The sequence below is a fragment of the Panthera uncia genome, assembly GCF_023721935.1.
Source record: "Panthera uncia isolate 11264 chromosome B2 unlocalized genomic scaffold, Puncia_PCG_1.0 HiC_scaffold_24, whole genome shotgun sequence".
In the NCBI taxonomy this organism is placed as follows: Eukaryota; Metazoa; Chordata; class Mammalia; order Carnivora; family Felidae; genus Panthera; species Panthera uncia.
In genome coordinates this window covers 10,930,900-10,945,252 of record NW_026057580.1, presented here as the reverse complement: position 1 = coordinate 10,945,252, position 14,353 = coordinate 10,930,900, and the positions used below count along the sequence as shown (strand labels likewise).

The 14,353-nt window shown below is 46.4% G+C and overlaps 1 protein-coding gene and 1 long non-coding RNA gene across 9 annotated transcripts in view; one reads left to right on the top strand and one right to left on the bottom strand.

Moving 5' to 3' along the window:
• LOC125938453 (DLA class I histocompatibility antigen, A9/A9 alpha chain-like) overlaps positions 1 to 14,353 on the top strand; it is a 169,111-nt gene that overhangs the window by 43,629 nt on the left and 111,129 nt on the right. For 6 of the 8 annotated variants that reach the window (XR_007462700.1, XR_007462702.1, XR_007462699.1 and 3 more), the window contains exons 2-3: positions 13,369 to 13,638; positions 13,822 to 14,097. Coding sequence is in view for 4 of the 8 variants with exons in the window: in XM_049653622.1 (XP_049509579.1) it covers positions 13,369 to 13,638; positions 13,822 to 14,097 (546 nt within the window). In the remaining 4 variants the exon portion in view is untranslated. Of the gene's footprint in view, positions 1 to 13,002; positions 13,084 to 13,368; positions 13,639 to 13,821; positions 14,098 to 14,353 lie in introns of those variants that run through there. The other 2 variants (XR_007462701.1, XM_049653624.1) reach the window with 1 other exon arrangement.
• The window catches only part of LOC125938474 (uncharacterized), a 201,504-nt gene that overhangs the window by 80,834 nt on the left and 106,317 nt on the right, over positions 1 to 14,353 (bottom strand). The gene's annotated exons all lie outside the window — the stretch shown is intronic.

The window sequence follows — 14,353 nt, the reverse complement described above, 5'->3', positions numbered from 1 at the left end:
TTTTTTACTTGTGGCGGGAGGAAGAAAGGGGGAAGGGGGTAGGTGAGGAATGTGCTAAGCAGGCAGGTTTACAGAAGCGAGAAATGCCGGTTAGTTTGTATACAATCACTCATTCCATTACATATCAGACTACATTTAGGAAGTTTTACAGCCCATTCTACAGCGGGTTACAATCAGGAAAGGTCTCACAATGCTCATAGCAAACAGCAAGCAAAACAGACTTCTCAGCAATTGTATTTCTTATCAAAGATCCATAATAAGCAGAAAAAAGAACCTAGCTTTAAACTAAGGCAGGGCTGTCATTTGGATTCAAAGCTGTTCCTTTCACTGAAGGCATGAGTCCTAACTACAAGAGGTAGAATTCCCCATACTTACCCTGCAGAAATCCTGAAGGCTGAGCTTCCCGGCTCCAAAGTTCCCTTCGGTTCCTGTGGCACTTCTTCAGCAGTGTGGCAAACGTCCACCTTCAGGTCCCTATTCTGGTGCCAGCTGTAGAGAGACAGGGCCTGAAGGTGCCGTGAGTCAGCAGGGGGCTGACTCTCCAGGAGCAGAAGCACTGGTCTCCTGGCTCAAGCCTCTTTTATTTTTGCAAATTGTTTGATAACAGCGAGCACATACAACGTAGTATTTGGCATCTTGACAGGCCGTGCACCTGCAGGGTATTCCATACTGGGTCATGAGTACATCTGGCACCAGACAAAACATTCTTATCCCAGGCCTGATGCCGGTATTATATCCTTCTGGAGAGAGCAAGCAGTCCCGGCATCCTTCTGTCCTGGGAATGGAACTGTTTTCAGTTTCTTGCTGTTCTGTCCCTTTCCTTCCAGACATTCTTATGGTGCCTCCTGCTTCTTGTTCTCCAACAGAATAAAAATGGGTATAAAACTTAGTATCTTCAACTTGGCAAAGGTGAAAGTAGGCGATGAGAGTGTCCAACAGAGGGTCGGGAAAATACACTGTCATAAAGGATAATGGGAGTGAAGACTGGTATAAAAATTTTCAAGGGTTCTGCAAAATGTCTCCACAATTTAAGTGTGCTGATACTGTGACATAGACATTCTCTTTTAGGAGTTTATCCTTTTTAAAAAATAATTTATTTATTTATTTTGAGAAAAATGAGAAAGAGTGCACGCAGGAGCGGGGAGAGGGGCAAAGAGAGAGAGGAGACAGAATCCCAAGCAGTTGGACGCCAGGCTGGGTCTCAGGAACCCAGAGATCATGAGCTGAGGTGAAATCAAGAGGCTCATGCTTACAGCACTAAGCCATACCGGTAGGAGTGTATCCTAAGGAGATAATCACATATGTTCTCAAATGTATATTTTCAGAGGGACGCCTGGGTGACTCGGTCAAGTGCCGGACTTCGGCTCAGGTCATGATCTCAAGATTTGTGAGTGTGAGCCCCGTTCAGGCTCTGTGCTGATAGCTCAGAGCCTGGAGCCTGCCTTGGATTCTGTGTCTCTCCCTCTTTCTGCCCCTCCCCTTTTCTTGCTTTGCCTCTAAAAAATAAATAAACATTAAAAAACTTCAACACTAGGGGCGCCTGGGTGGCTCAGTAGGTTAAGCCTCTGACTTCAGCTCAGGTCATAATCTCTCATGGTTTGTGAGTTCAAGCCCCGATCAGGGCTCTGTGCTGACAGCATGGAGCCTGGAGCCTGCTTCAGATTCTGTGCCCCCCTCTTTCTCTACTGCCCCCTGACTCGTGCTCTGTCTGTGTGTGTGTGTGTGTCTCTCTCTGTCTCTCTCTCAAAAGTAAATAAACCTTAAAAAATATTTAAAAGAAAAACTTTAACACTATATTTTCAGGGATGCTTCTTGAATTGTGGCTTATAAAAACAAAGAATGGAACTATATCTAAGTGCTACAATCAATATGATAACGATAAGTATAAGTAGTGGAATACATCTCAGGCACTATCTCCATGTGATGTACACAGGGGTCAAAGTTAATCATCAAAGCAAACCCATGAGGCACCCCCTAGGGGATCCCTTTGTACACACAGGGAGAGGGAGACTCAGGGAGGATAAGAAGGTAGTGGAACCAGGGTTCAATCCAGAACATTTGCACTCAGAGGCTTTGTTGACTCATCTTTCTTTGGTTCTCTGTCCATCAGCAGGTGGGTATTGTTATGCCCAGAATTCGTGATCCCCAAAGACCACCAGGGAGGCGAGTCTGATGCAAAAGCAAAAGAGTCTTTATTCAAGCTAGCTCGAGCTCAATCCCCTACCTGGACTGACGCAGCAGTGAGATAAGGGGGAGAGAGAGCGAGTTTCAAAAGCACAAATGTTTTATTGGGGTCTAGGGGCAGTTGGTGAGGTAATGGCTATGGCCTCAGCCGATTGGCTGGGGAAGGGTCAGAGTCCTGTTATGCAGGTCGCCCCGGCATGTTTTGATCGGGAAGTATGAAAGGGTGAGTGGGAGGTTACTCAAGGGGTGGAGGCATGGTCTGAGGTTTCTGCGATTTTCCCAGAAAGGGGGCATGTAGAGGACATAGTCACTCAGGTGGAGGACACAGAACAAGATGGAGTCGGCCGGCGTAGGTCCGCCCTTTCACTACTAATCTGTGGGGAAGAGACCTATGAAGTCAATGGGGAGCGTATATTAATATTCCTTATGTTTCCCCTGCTGCAACCAATATGATGTCCAAAATGAATTATAATCCAGTAAAAGGGCTTGAACAACACAAAAATGGGCATATGAAGCCAAACACTGCTGAAATGCAGCCTCCTTCTATGGAACTGGGATATCCTGTACAGAATTCAAATTTAATGTAAGGGCCACTGTTCCTGAACAACGTTACGCCTTACCATCAAAATGGTTAACAACTGTCCTGGTGTGGGTGGAACAGTGGCCCCTTCCAAAAAAGAAATTAGAGGCTTTAGAGCAATTAGTGCAAGGATGCCGGTCACATAGAAATGTCCACTAGTCCATGGAATTCTCCGGTGGTTGTGATAAAAAAAGATCTGGGAAATGGAGAATGTTAACGGATTTAAAGAAGGTAAACAAGGTTATATAACCTATGGGACCTTTGCAACCTGAGCTCCCATCCGCTACTATGATTCCTCAGAACTGGTCATTAATTATAGTAGATTTGAAAGACTGTTTTTTCACAATTCTACTACAGCCAGATGAGAGAGAAAAATTTGCTTTTTCTGTACCTTCATACAATCATATGATTTCTGTGCAACACTATCAATGGAAAGTGCTTCCACAAGGTATGCTTAATAGCCCTACTATGTGTCAGCATTTTGTTAATCTGCTGCTTTCACAATTACGAATTTGGTTTCCACAGGTGTTGATTATCATTACATGGATGATATTCTTTTTGCTGCAGAAACACCTACACAGGTAGAAGATCTTTATCAAGATGCTAGATTATTGTTGCCCAAATACGGCCTAATAATAGCAGAGGATAAGGTGCAAACCCAAGATCCCTTCCTTTATCTTGGTGCAAAAATTCACAAAGCTACCATCCTTCCCCAAAAAGTACAAATATGCTGAGATAATTTAAAAACTTTAAATGATTTCCAGAAGTTACTTGAAGATATAAATTGGTTGCGACCTGCTTTGGGAATCCCAACTTCTAGCTTATCTCATCTTTTCGGAACATTAGCCCTTGATCCCAAACTTAACAGCCCTAGAGTCCTCACAAAAGAGGCAGAGGCTGAACTACAATTGATTAAAGATCATATTGAGAATTGTCAGCTCACTCGTATTCGACTTAATGTTCCTCTTCAATTATTGATTTTTCCTACTCCACATTCTCCACTGCGGTCTTATGGCAGGATGGGGGAATCATCGAATGGCTGTTTTTACCAAAAAAGGACACTAAACTTCTTACCATATATCTGAATAAAATTGGGAATATAATTTGCAGAGGCTGAACGCAACTACATGTGCTTTATGGTGGTGATCCTTCCTCTATAATTATTCCTTTATCATATCAACAAATTGATATGGCTTACCAAACTAATATACAAAGGCAAATAGCCTTGTCCGATTACGTAGGGAAGTTAGACAGTCACTATCCGAGGGACAAAATTTTGTCATTTCTCAAGGCTACATCATGGATTTGGCCAAAGAGATTTTGAAACCAGCCTTTACCCGATGCTGACACATATTTTACAGATGGAAATGGTCATGGTAGAGCTTCTATACATGGTCCTATTTCTAAGGTCTGACAGACACCCTATACATCTACCCAAAAGGCTGAATTAGCAGCCTTTATAAATTGTTGCATCTTGTACCTGCCTCCCTCAATGTTGTGACAGATTCACAATAAGTGTGGCTCACAGTCCTAAATATTGAAACCGCACATTTTGTTCCATGAAATGAATTACATCGTCTGTTTTTGCATTTACAAGAATTAATACTCCATAGGCAACACCCTTTACATATCACTCATATTCGCAGTCATTCTAACCTTCCTGGACCATTAGCCTTAGGAAATTCCATTGCTGATGATTTATTACAAGGCACCTTACAGATGACATAACAGGAGCATATGCTTCACCATAGTAATGCCAGAGGACTTGCCCATAGACACGCTGTAACACATGCTCAGTCAAAAGACACAGTTAGTGCCCGTCGTTCTTTCGAGCCCCTCACTGTGGCTCCATACACCTCTGGAGTGAATCCTCATGGACTACAGGCAAATGAACTTTGTCAATCTGATGTTACCCACATTCCAGCTTTTGGTAAGCTCTCTTACGTGCGTGTTACTGTGGATACCTTCTCCAGATAGATCTGGGCCACGGAATGTACCAGAGAAAAGGCTATGCACATCATTGCTCATTTTCTGGAAACCTTTGCAATTCTAGGTATCCCACAATGCATTAAAACTGATAATGGTCCTGCATATGTATCTCATAAGGTAGCCTGCTTCTTTGCAGCCCAACAAATTACTCCTTTTACTGGCATTCCCTATAACCCTCAAGGTCAAGGGATCATAGAACGCACTCATCAGGTACTTGAAAATATATTAATTAAACCAAAAGGGGAAAAAGAAGAAGGACTTAGACTGACACCACGGGACCAATTACATTGTACCTTATATACTTTAAACTTCTTGGACGCACAAGGACCCCATACATGTCCTGATGCTGAGGTACACTGGCACAAGCAAAAGGCCATCCCTGTTTATCACCTGGTATACTGGAAGGATGAGAAGGGACACTGGGAAAAGGGAGAGGTTGTTGTGTGGGGCAAACGGTATGCTTATGTCTTCACAGATCAAGGTTACCAGTGTTTACCCAGTCATGGCTTAAAACCCAAGCATGAGCCAATCCAAGCGACCTCAGTTCACCATGACTCCACTAGTCAAAGAGTTTCACAGAATGTCCATCCAGAAACTGATAATTGTGCCCAAAGCACCACACCCTCTTCCGAGGCACACGAGGACCAGTAACCTCCTACTTGGGGACACGTTAACAGGTTGACACATGATGCTGAAAAAATATTGATGCAGACTTGCAGCCCACAAACTCCTGCTCACCTTTTCCTTGCAATGCTTGCGTTTATAACTACTACTGTAAGCAGTGATAACTATACTTCCTGGGCTTCTATCCCTCATCCACCTCTCAGTCAGGATATGACTCAATTGGTATGACTCTCCCATGCCGGTGTATACAAATGACACTGAATGGACACCTGGGCCACTTGACAGCAGAGGACCACGTAGGCCAAATGAAGAAGGTACTGTTATGGATGATTATACTATAGGGATTGAAGGTCCTCCTATATGTTTTGGATATGGGAAACACAGCCTCAAAAGTCAGCCTCAAGCATGGCTATCTATTATTAAAAATGGAACCCGGCACAAACATATGTTCATACTATCAGCCCATTGTCTGACTGGCTCCAATCTTACAATTAATGACACTCCTCTGGTGTTTCCGTCTTGTGCTACTTGTACATTGTCAGAATGGGACGAATGGGTGACTTAGGAAGCATGTAGAGGGGACATAGGGCGAGTTCCTTTAAATACTTCTATGGAAGCATCATTGATTGGAACCCTATGGGCTCAGCTCGCCTTAAAAATTCATTACAAAATCTACAATGGTGTGTTCATAATCATACTATCGTCACCACTCCTAATGGCTCAATTGTTTGGCACAGTGGGGGATTTTCTGCCCCCAGTCCTCATTTACAACCAGGACCCTTACAAAAGCATCTATGGAAATTAACTGCTGCCCCCCACCCTTTCCATACCTGGAAGGGCACGTAGTATAAAAACAGCTCCAGCAACATTTCTACTTTATCTTTCACGGTCAATAGTACCTGGTACATACGGGCTTGTGTCCGTTTGCCATGCATACTATTAAAAGGACAGAGAGTTGGGATTGATTCTGATGCCCTTATAATCTGTGTTAACTGCTCATTATACATATATATGTTGTCTTAACAATTCTATACCCTTTACTCTGTCACCCGAAAGGTTATATTTATTTAGAACACAACCTGGCCTGTGGCTGCCGGTTCAGGTGTCTTGACCATGGCAACATTGTTCAGAAATGTATCTGATGGACCACACTCTAGGGGAGTTCCTCATCGATCCCGATCCCGACCAGTTTGCTGGAATGCTTGTTGCAGCTCTCATAGGCATTATTGCTGTGACTGTGGCCGCAGCTACTGCGGCTGTCTCGTTGCACCAATCTGTGCAGACAGTACAATTTTTACAACAATGGCATGAAAAATCGCACCAACATTGAAAGACACAGCAGGATATTGACAGTAGACAGTCCAGTGAGATTGCAGGCCTACAACAGGCTGTGTGATGCTGCTAGGAGATCAGTTACTGAGCCTACAAAGACAAGTATCATTACAATGTGATTGGAACACTACATCAATATGTGTAACCCCATTACCATTTAATAACACTAAATTTCCATGGAATGATGTTAGAGACACTTGCTCGGACAATCTAACATGTCTATGGACATTCAACATCTGCAAGCACAGATATATGAGACTTTCAAAAGAAATCTGGACATGTTATCTGGATCTAAGATCTTAGAAAGTATATCAGAGGCATGAGGAATATTAAACTCTATAGAGCATGTTAAGATTTTTAGCTTCTCTACTGCTATTCTGTTTATATTAATATGCGGTGTATTTATCATTGCATGTACAGTCTGGTGCCAGAGATGAGGAGCCTGTCAATGTATCGACCAACAGTTCGGGATATGCAATGTCCTCCTACAGTCCATTGTATACAGACAGAAAGGGGGAGATGCTGGAGAATAGGCTGGAAGCACCATAAGAATGTCCTGAAGGAAAGGGACAGAGCAGCAAGAAACTGAAGGAAGTTTCAATCCCAGGACAGAAAGTCACTGGGAGTTATGGTTCTCTCCAGAAGGACATCATCCGGGTGCCACCCTGGGGATAAGAATGTTTTATCTGGTGCCAGATGTACTCATGACCCAGTATGGAAAACACTGCAGGTACATGACCTGTCAAGATGCCAAATACTATGTTGTATGTGCTTGCTGTTGTCAACAATTTGCAAAAATAAAAGTGGCTTGAGCCAGGGGACTGAGGCTTTGGCTCCTGGAGAGTCTTAGCCCCCTGCTTTGCAATCCTCTCATCACCACACCTCTAGGACCTGTCTCTCTACATATTCCACACTCTCATTTTCTTTGTGTTTATTTATTACCAATATAGGTGTGTGACATTTCGTGTCTTCCTTTCCAAAGTGTTCTCTAATATTTCTAATTCTCCCTTTTTTTTCTTATTATTTGAGTGTAGTTTACACCCACTGTTCCATTCCTTTCAGGTTACAGCATAGTGACTCGTCATATAATCCAATAATTGCACTCTTGGGTGTTTACCCCCCTAAAAGTGAAAACACCAATTCTTTTATTTTTAATGTTTATTTATTTTTTTGAGAGACAGAGAGAGAGTACACGAGCAGGGGAGGGGCAAAGAGAGAGGGAAAGGGAGGGAGAGAGAGAGAATCCCAAGCAGACTCAGTGCTGTCGCCCCAGAGCCTGATGCGGGGTCAACTTACAAACTGTGAGTGCACATGTCCACACTATGAAGCATTGTATAGACATTTAGATGCTATTTCCACATCAGAAATGATTTTTGTTTCACTGAGTTTTGAAACATTTAGAAATAGGAGTCCAAAGAAGTGTTTCTACTTTTCGGTTTTCCCTGTATCACCATCACGGGGCTGGAGGACCAGGTGCACAGGGACACAGACACCTCAGCAATGGCACTGGCCCTGAGCTCTCCTCTCCTGCAATCCTGCCTCATCCCTGAGCCTGACCCCTGTGGACTCTAGGGTTGCTCAGAACCTTTTTCCTCTCCCCACTGATGCCCAGGATTCTGTTCAGACATGTCTACCAGACTTACAGTCCAGACCCCACTCAGGCTTCCCAGTCAGAATCCACCTGAGAGCAGAGCAGTGGGGGATGTCCCCTTACCTTCCACCCCATGTGCGGCCATAGGACTAAGGAAAGAACCCCAGCTGCCTTTCTCCTCCTCAGCCAGGCCCTCCCTAGGTCTCCTTGAGCTCCAGCACCTGGACAGTGTTGTGGACACCAGGGGGCGCCCTCAACCCACATGATGTTCAGCGTTTGAGGTTCTTCTAAAAGTCCCACTGATACAACCTGTGTCCACCCATGGACAAATGGGTAAGGAACATGTGTGGTATATACACACATATACAAACTCACATGATAGAATATTATGCAGCCACAAAAAGGATGAGATCTTGCCACTTGTGACAATGTGGATGGACAAACAGGGCAGTGTGTCTGCTAAGTGAAAGAAATCAGACTGAGAAGACAAGTATCACATGATCTCACTCCTGTGTGGAACTTACCAAACAAGACAAATGAATAAATAGACAAGCAAAGAGCAGAATCAGACCTATAAATACAGAGAACTCACTGATGACTGCCAGAGGGAAGGAGGTTGGGAGGATGGGCACAGTGGGTGAGGGGAGTGGGAGACACAGGCTCCAGTTATGGAAGGAACAGGTCTTAGGTATAAAAGGCACAGCACAGGGAATATCATGAGTGATACTGTAACATCACTGTCTGGTGACAGGTGGCAGCTACACTCTGGTGAGCACAGCATGGTGTAGACAGAGGGTGAAGGTCCCCTGGGTGGCAGTGGGTTCTCCGCTCATAGTCCCAGGGTCATGGGATCCAGCCCTGCAGGAATCAGCCTGCTTGAGATTCTCTTATTCCCTCTCTCTCTCTCTCTCTTTTTCTCTCTCTCTCTCTCTCTCTCCCTCTCTGCCTCTCTTACCTGCTCTGGCTGTGTCTCTGTTAAAAAAAAGAAAATGTATACAAAATTTGAGTCACTGTGTTGTACACCTGAAACTAACGTAATCGTGTCTTTCAGCTATACTCAAAGTTAAAATATTTTTTAAAAGAAATTAATTAGGAAGTATAACTGTAGGGGTGCCTTGGTAGGTAAGTTGGTTGGGCATCCGACTCTTGATTTCATCTCAGGTCATGTATGATCTCCTGGTTCCTGGGTGTGAGACCTGCATCCGGCTCTGTGAAATGGTGCATCCTCTCCCATGACTGCAACTGCAGAGAAAACATGCAGTTACAATAAGACATGGGAAGGCTAAGTGAGACTGGCAGAAGCACAAACCCCTGAACATGCAGGTGTTCGTGTGGTGTGTGGGGACAGAGGAGAGACTGAGGTGCAAAAAAAAATTAATTGAATGATAGAGGAAAGGGACTGGACATAGAAATGAAGAAAACATCCCAACATGGCATCAAGGTCGGGGGACATAAACTTGTCAGGCACCCATTAGGCATCAGGCACCATTGCCTGCACTACATGGTTCAAGACAAAGTCTCTAAGGAACAAGGAGACTCTGAAGAGTTGGAGGAACCAATTTCATGAGATCAATACTCACTGGAGGAGGAAACGTCCATCTCATCAGGCCACTCACTGCTATTGCCCTCAGTGTGACCCTGCACCTCACTGAGGATCTTTTCACTTGACACAAATGTGATGGCCAAGCCCTTGGGGGAACTGGCCTGCTCAGGCCTCCTGGAAGGAGACAGAGGGTAGCACTGGAAGACCCCAAAGTAGGAAGACACCCAAAAGGAGGGACGAGGGTGTAATGTATGAATACATAGGAAATCAGGGGCTGGGAGAGAACACTGGGAGGTCCGTGTGGGTGTGCAGCTTACAGGTAGGTGTTGGAATCGCCAGGCCGGTGGTAGTTGGTGGCAGAGTTCACCTGCTTAATGTCCATGCCTTGGCTACATAGGTTGCTAGCCACAAGAATTCGTTATTGAAGACCTTTAAACTACTGATACCAAGAAAGCCTTTGTCAGAAAGACAATCATAAAAATGTTCACAGTCCTTTATCTCAGGGGTCTCATTTCTTCCCAACGACACAAGACATCTTTCTATCTCTCACTCACCTCTCCTCCCAGGGCGTCCCATAGTGGATGGCAATGGCTGGGAAGTTCTGCTCCACCAGGAGCTGGGCCAATGCCATGCTACCCTGAGCAGACTTCACAAAGATCTCGCCTGTGTGTGGAGAGTAGGGGGATGTGGACCCATGGGTGTGTGTGGAGGGGAGAGTGACAATGTGCCAGAGTGGGAGATTTCCAGAAGTATACCCTCCACATGAATCCCACTAAGTCCCTCTTATTTCTTGCTACATGATTCCTTTTTTCTTCTAAAGACAATTACTCTTCCTTTCTCTCCTTTGCTTCAGTTTTTCCTCAGCAAATCGGCCTCTGAGGCAATACAGAGAATAGTAACCAAATCTGGCAGACATGTTAGGAGACAGGAATGAGATACTCCATGACAAGGGGATAAGTTTTGGAACTAGGGTCTGGAACGACCATGAACAATATTCCTGCTTGTGAAATATTAAACCTAAGACCTACCCTAAATCTGGGAGTAGTTTTAGTGTGAAAAAGTTGCACAATCCGTAAGCTGAGAGAAAGCTTCTCCTCAGGATGTGATACAAGAAGAAATAAATATATTTAAGAACCCTAACAGGGCCAATGTATATGGGAATATTTAAGGATTTAAAAGTCCTTCCAGATTTTTTTAAAAGTTTATTTATTTATTTTAAGACAGAGAGAGACAGAGTGAGTATGAGCAGAGAGGGGCAGAGACAGAGACAGAGACAGAGAGATCAAGAGAGAGAATCCCAAGCAGGCTCCACGCTGTCAGCGCAGAGACTGACAGAGGGCTCCATCTCACAAGCCATGAAATCAGGAGTACGACACTTTAATTATTATTGATGGGTGTTAGCTACTTTAAAATATGCAGTTGAAGACAGAAGAAACTGAGCCCCCACATCGGGAACTGGTCTGACAGTGACAGCTGGGCCTCAGTGTGGTCAGAAGCTGACTGATGCCACCACTGGGCCATATTATTCCGTGGGACATGAGCCAGTCATCTCACGGAACATAAACAGCACACAAGGAGACTCGGAAACCATGACATTACTTTATCTAGAGACAAAAACAAGGCGCTGTACGACCCACAAAACACCAAACATCTCCCTGTGCTGGTTACTGAGCAATCACTGCTTTTTACCACTACTTTGTTTATCTCAAGTTTTTATTTAAATTCCAGTTAGTTAACATACAGTTTAATATTAGTTTCAAGAGTAGAATTGAGTGATTCATCCCTTACATACAACACCCAGTGCTCATCACAAGTGCCCGCCTTAGAACCCATCACCCATGAGCCCGTCCCATTTAACCTGTGACCCACCCAGAAGCTTGACAGCTTCTCAGTACTGACCACCTTGTCTGTTGGGATTTGTGGTAATATTAAAACAAATGACTTTCTTTAATTTTTTTTAACGTTTATTCATTTTTGAGAGAAAGAGAGAGACAGAGTGCAAGCAGGGGTAGGGCAGAGAGACAGGGAGACACAGAATCCTAAGCAGGCTCCAGGCTCCGAGCTGTTAACACGGAGTCCCATGCGGGGCTTGAACTCATGGGCCATGAGATCTTGACCTGAGCCCAAGCCAGATGCTTAACCAACTGAGCCAACCAGGTGCCCCAAAACAAATGACTTTTGATAATTTGATTCCACTCTAATCAATGCTGGAACATCTATATTACTTAGTGAAACAACACACAACACGTTACTTAAAAACAATTATGCATTAGGACAAGATCCGTTCCATGTGCAGATGGGCCTATGGAGTTAATGTAACACAGAAAGACACACTCAATGATACTGTTTCAGGTCCCAGTTTGCAAATAACCTCAGAGAAACTACACATTGTGTAGATTTAAGTATCAAAGATGAATATCCATAATTATCTGAAAAGGTTATAACACATACTATTCTCCTATATTTGGTCAAGGACATAAATTTTTTCATATACTTCGAACAAAACAACACAATAGATGCAGAAGGAAATATGAACATCCAGTGGTCTTCTAACGAGACAGACAAGAAAGAGACTTCCAATGAAAGAAAACCACCCTTCTCACTGCCCCTTTTATTTGGGACATTGTCACTTTCCATACAAACAATATTTCTGTTTTCATATGATTGTAAATGAATTAATAAATACTTGAACCGGTTTTATTCCTACTGTGGTAAATATGGATCGATATAATCCACAGACACACAATTATCCCTGGGATCCTCACTAATTTGTAAGACTGTAGAGATATCCTGAGAACAAAATGCTGGAGAATCAGTGACTCACACAGCTCCCGGTCCACGGCTCAGGGACACAGTGGGACTAAGAGCGCTCTGTGCAGTAGGTGAGGCGTCCAGGCCAAGTCCCAGGTCCCCAGGCCCGCCTCTCAGGGACTCTGGCCCCAGGGTGGCGTCGGGGGCAGGGAAGCCCAGGGTTGGGGAGTCCCCATCTGCCCTGGTTTCACTTCTCCCTGTCACAACCTGTCAGGTCCTTCTGCCTGGATACTGATGACGCGGCCTCGTTTCACACTATTAGTGTCTGGTTTCAGAAGAAGCCAATCAGCGGCACCGCGGTTCCGGGGTATCAAGTTTCCGCACCCGCCACTCACATTTCAACCCAGACCCCAAGGATGCCGGTCGTGATGCCCCCAACTCTGCTCCTGCTGCTGTCGGGGGCCCAGGCCGTGACCCAGACCTGGGCGGGTGAGTGCGGGGTCGGGAGGAAAGGGACTCTGTGGGGCAGGAGCGAGGAGACCGCCCGGGGGGACGCGGAACCTCTGGGGAGGCGACTGTCCACCGCCGCAACCCCAGACCCCCACCCGCCTCCTGCCCCGACCCGGCCTGCCCTCCCCCGACCCTCCCGGACTCCGCCCTGCTCTCCCCTACTCTGGTCCTCCTCCCCCTGCCCTCCCGGCCGACTCCCCCTGGGACCCGGGCCCCGCGCGGGGAGGAGGGTCGGGCGGGGTCTCAGCCCCTCCGTGCCCGCAGGCTCCCACTCCCTGAGGTATTTCTACACCGCGGTGTCCCGGCCCGGCCTCGGGGAGTCCCGCTTCATCGCCGTGGGCTACGTGGACGACACGCAGTTCGTGCGGTTCGACAGCGACGCCCCGAATCCGAGGATGGAGCCGCGGGCCCCGTGGGTGGAGCAGGAGGGGCCGGAGTATTGGGACCAGGAGACGCGGAACATGAAGAACAGCGCACAGGTTTTCCGAGTGGACCTGAACACGATGCTCCGCTACTACAACCAGAGCGAGTCCGGTGAGCGACGCGGGCCCGGGTCCAGGTCACGACGGGCCGGGGTCGCCCCGATTCTCCGGGTCAGAGCGCTGCCCCGAGGCCTCGAGACCCTCGTCCCACGACCCTGGAAGAGCCCGAGGGAGCTTTTAGGCGGGTTTACTTTCGGTTTCACCTTAATCACTGCTGCTCTGGGGGCGGGGACAGGGTCGCACAACATCCAGTGGACGTTTGGCTGTGACGTCGGACCCGACGGCCGCCTCCTCCGCGGGTACAGTCAGGAGTCCTATGACGGCAAGGATTACATCGCCCTGAACGAGGACCTGGGCTCCTGGACCGCGGCGGACACCGCGGCGCAGATCACCCGCCGCAAGTGGGAGGAGACCGGTGCAGCGAAGGACTGGAAGAACTACCTGGAGGGCACGTGCGTGGAGTGGCTCGCCAAATACCTGGACATGGGGAAGGAGACGCTGCTGCGCGCAGGTACCGGGACCGCGGGGCCTCCCTAATCTCCCCTCCACTGGGGCTGGCTGCCCATGAGGAAGGGAAAATGGACTTAGTGTCAGAACGGCGCCCTCCCACGGGTAGGAAGAGGGAGATCCGCCTCGAAGTTCATATTCCTACTAGAGGCTTACTCCCCTAGAGGGTGCTTTTCTCTAAAACACAGGCAGGTATCCAGTCTCTCCCTGGGAGGCAGGTTGAGACCATCCCTGAAATAACCCATCAGCAGTTCCCTCTG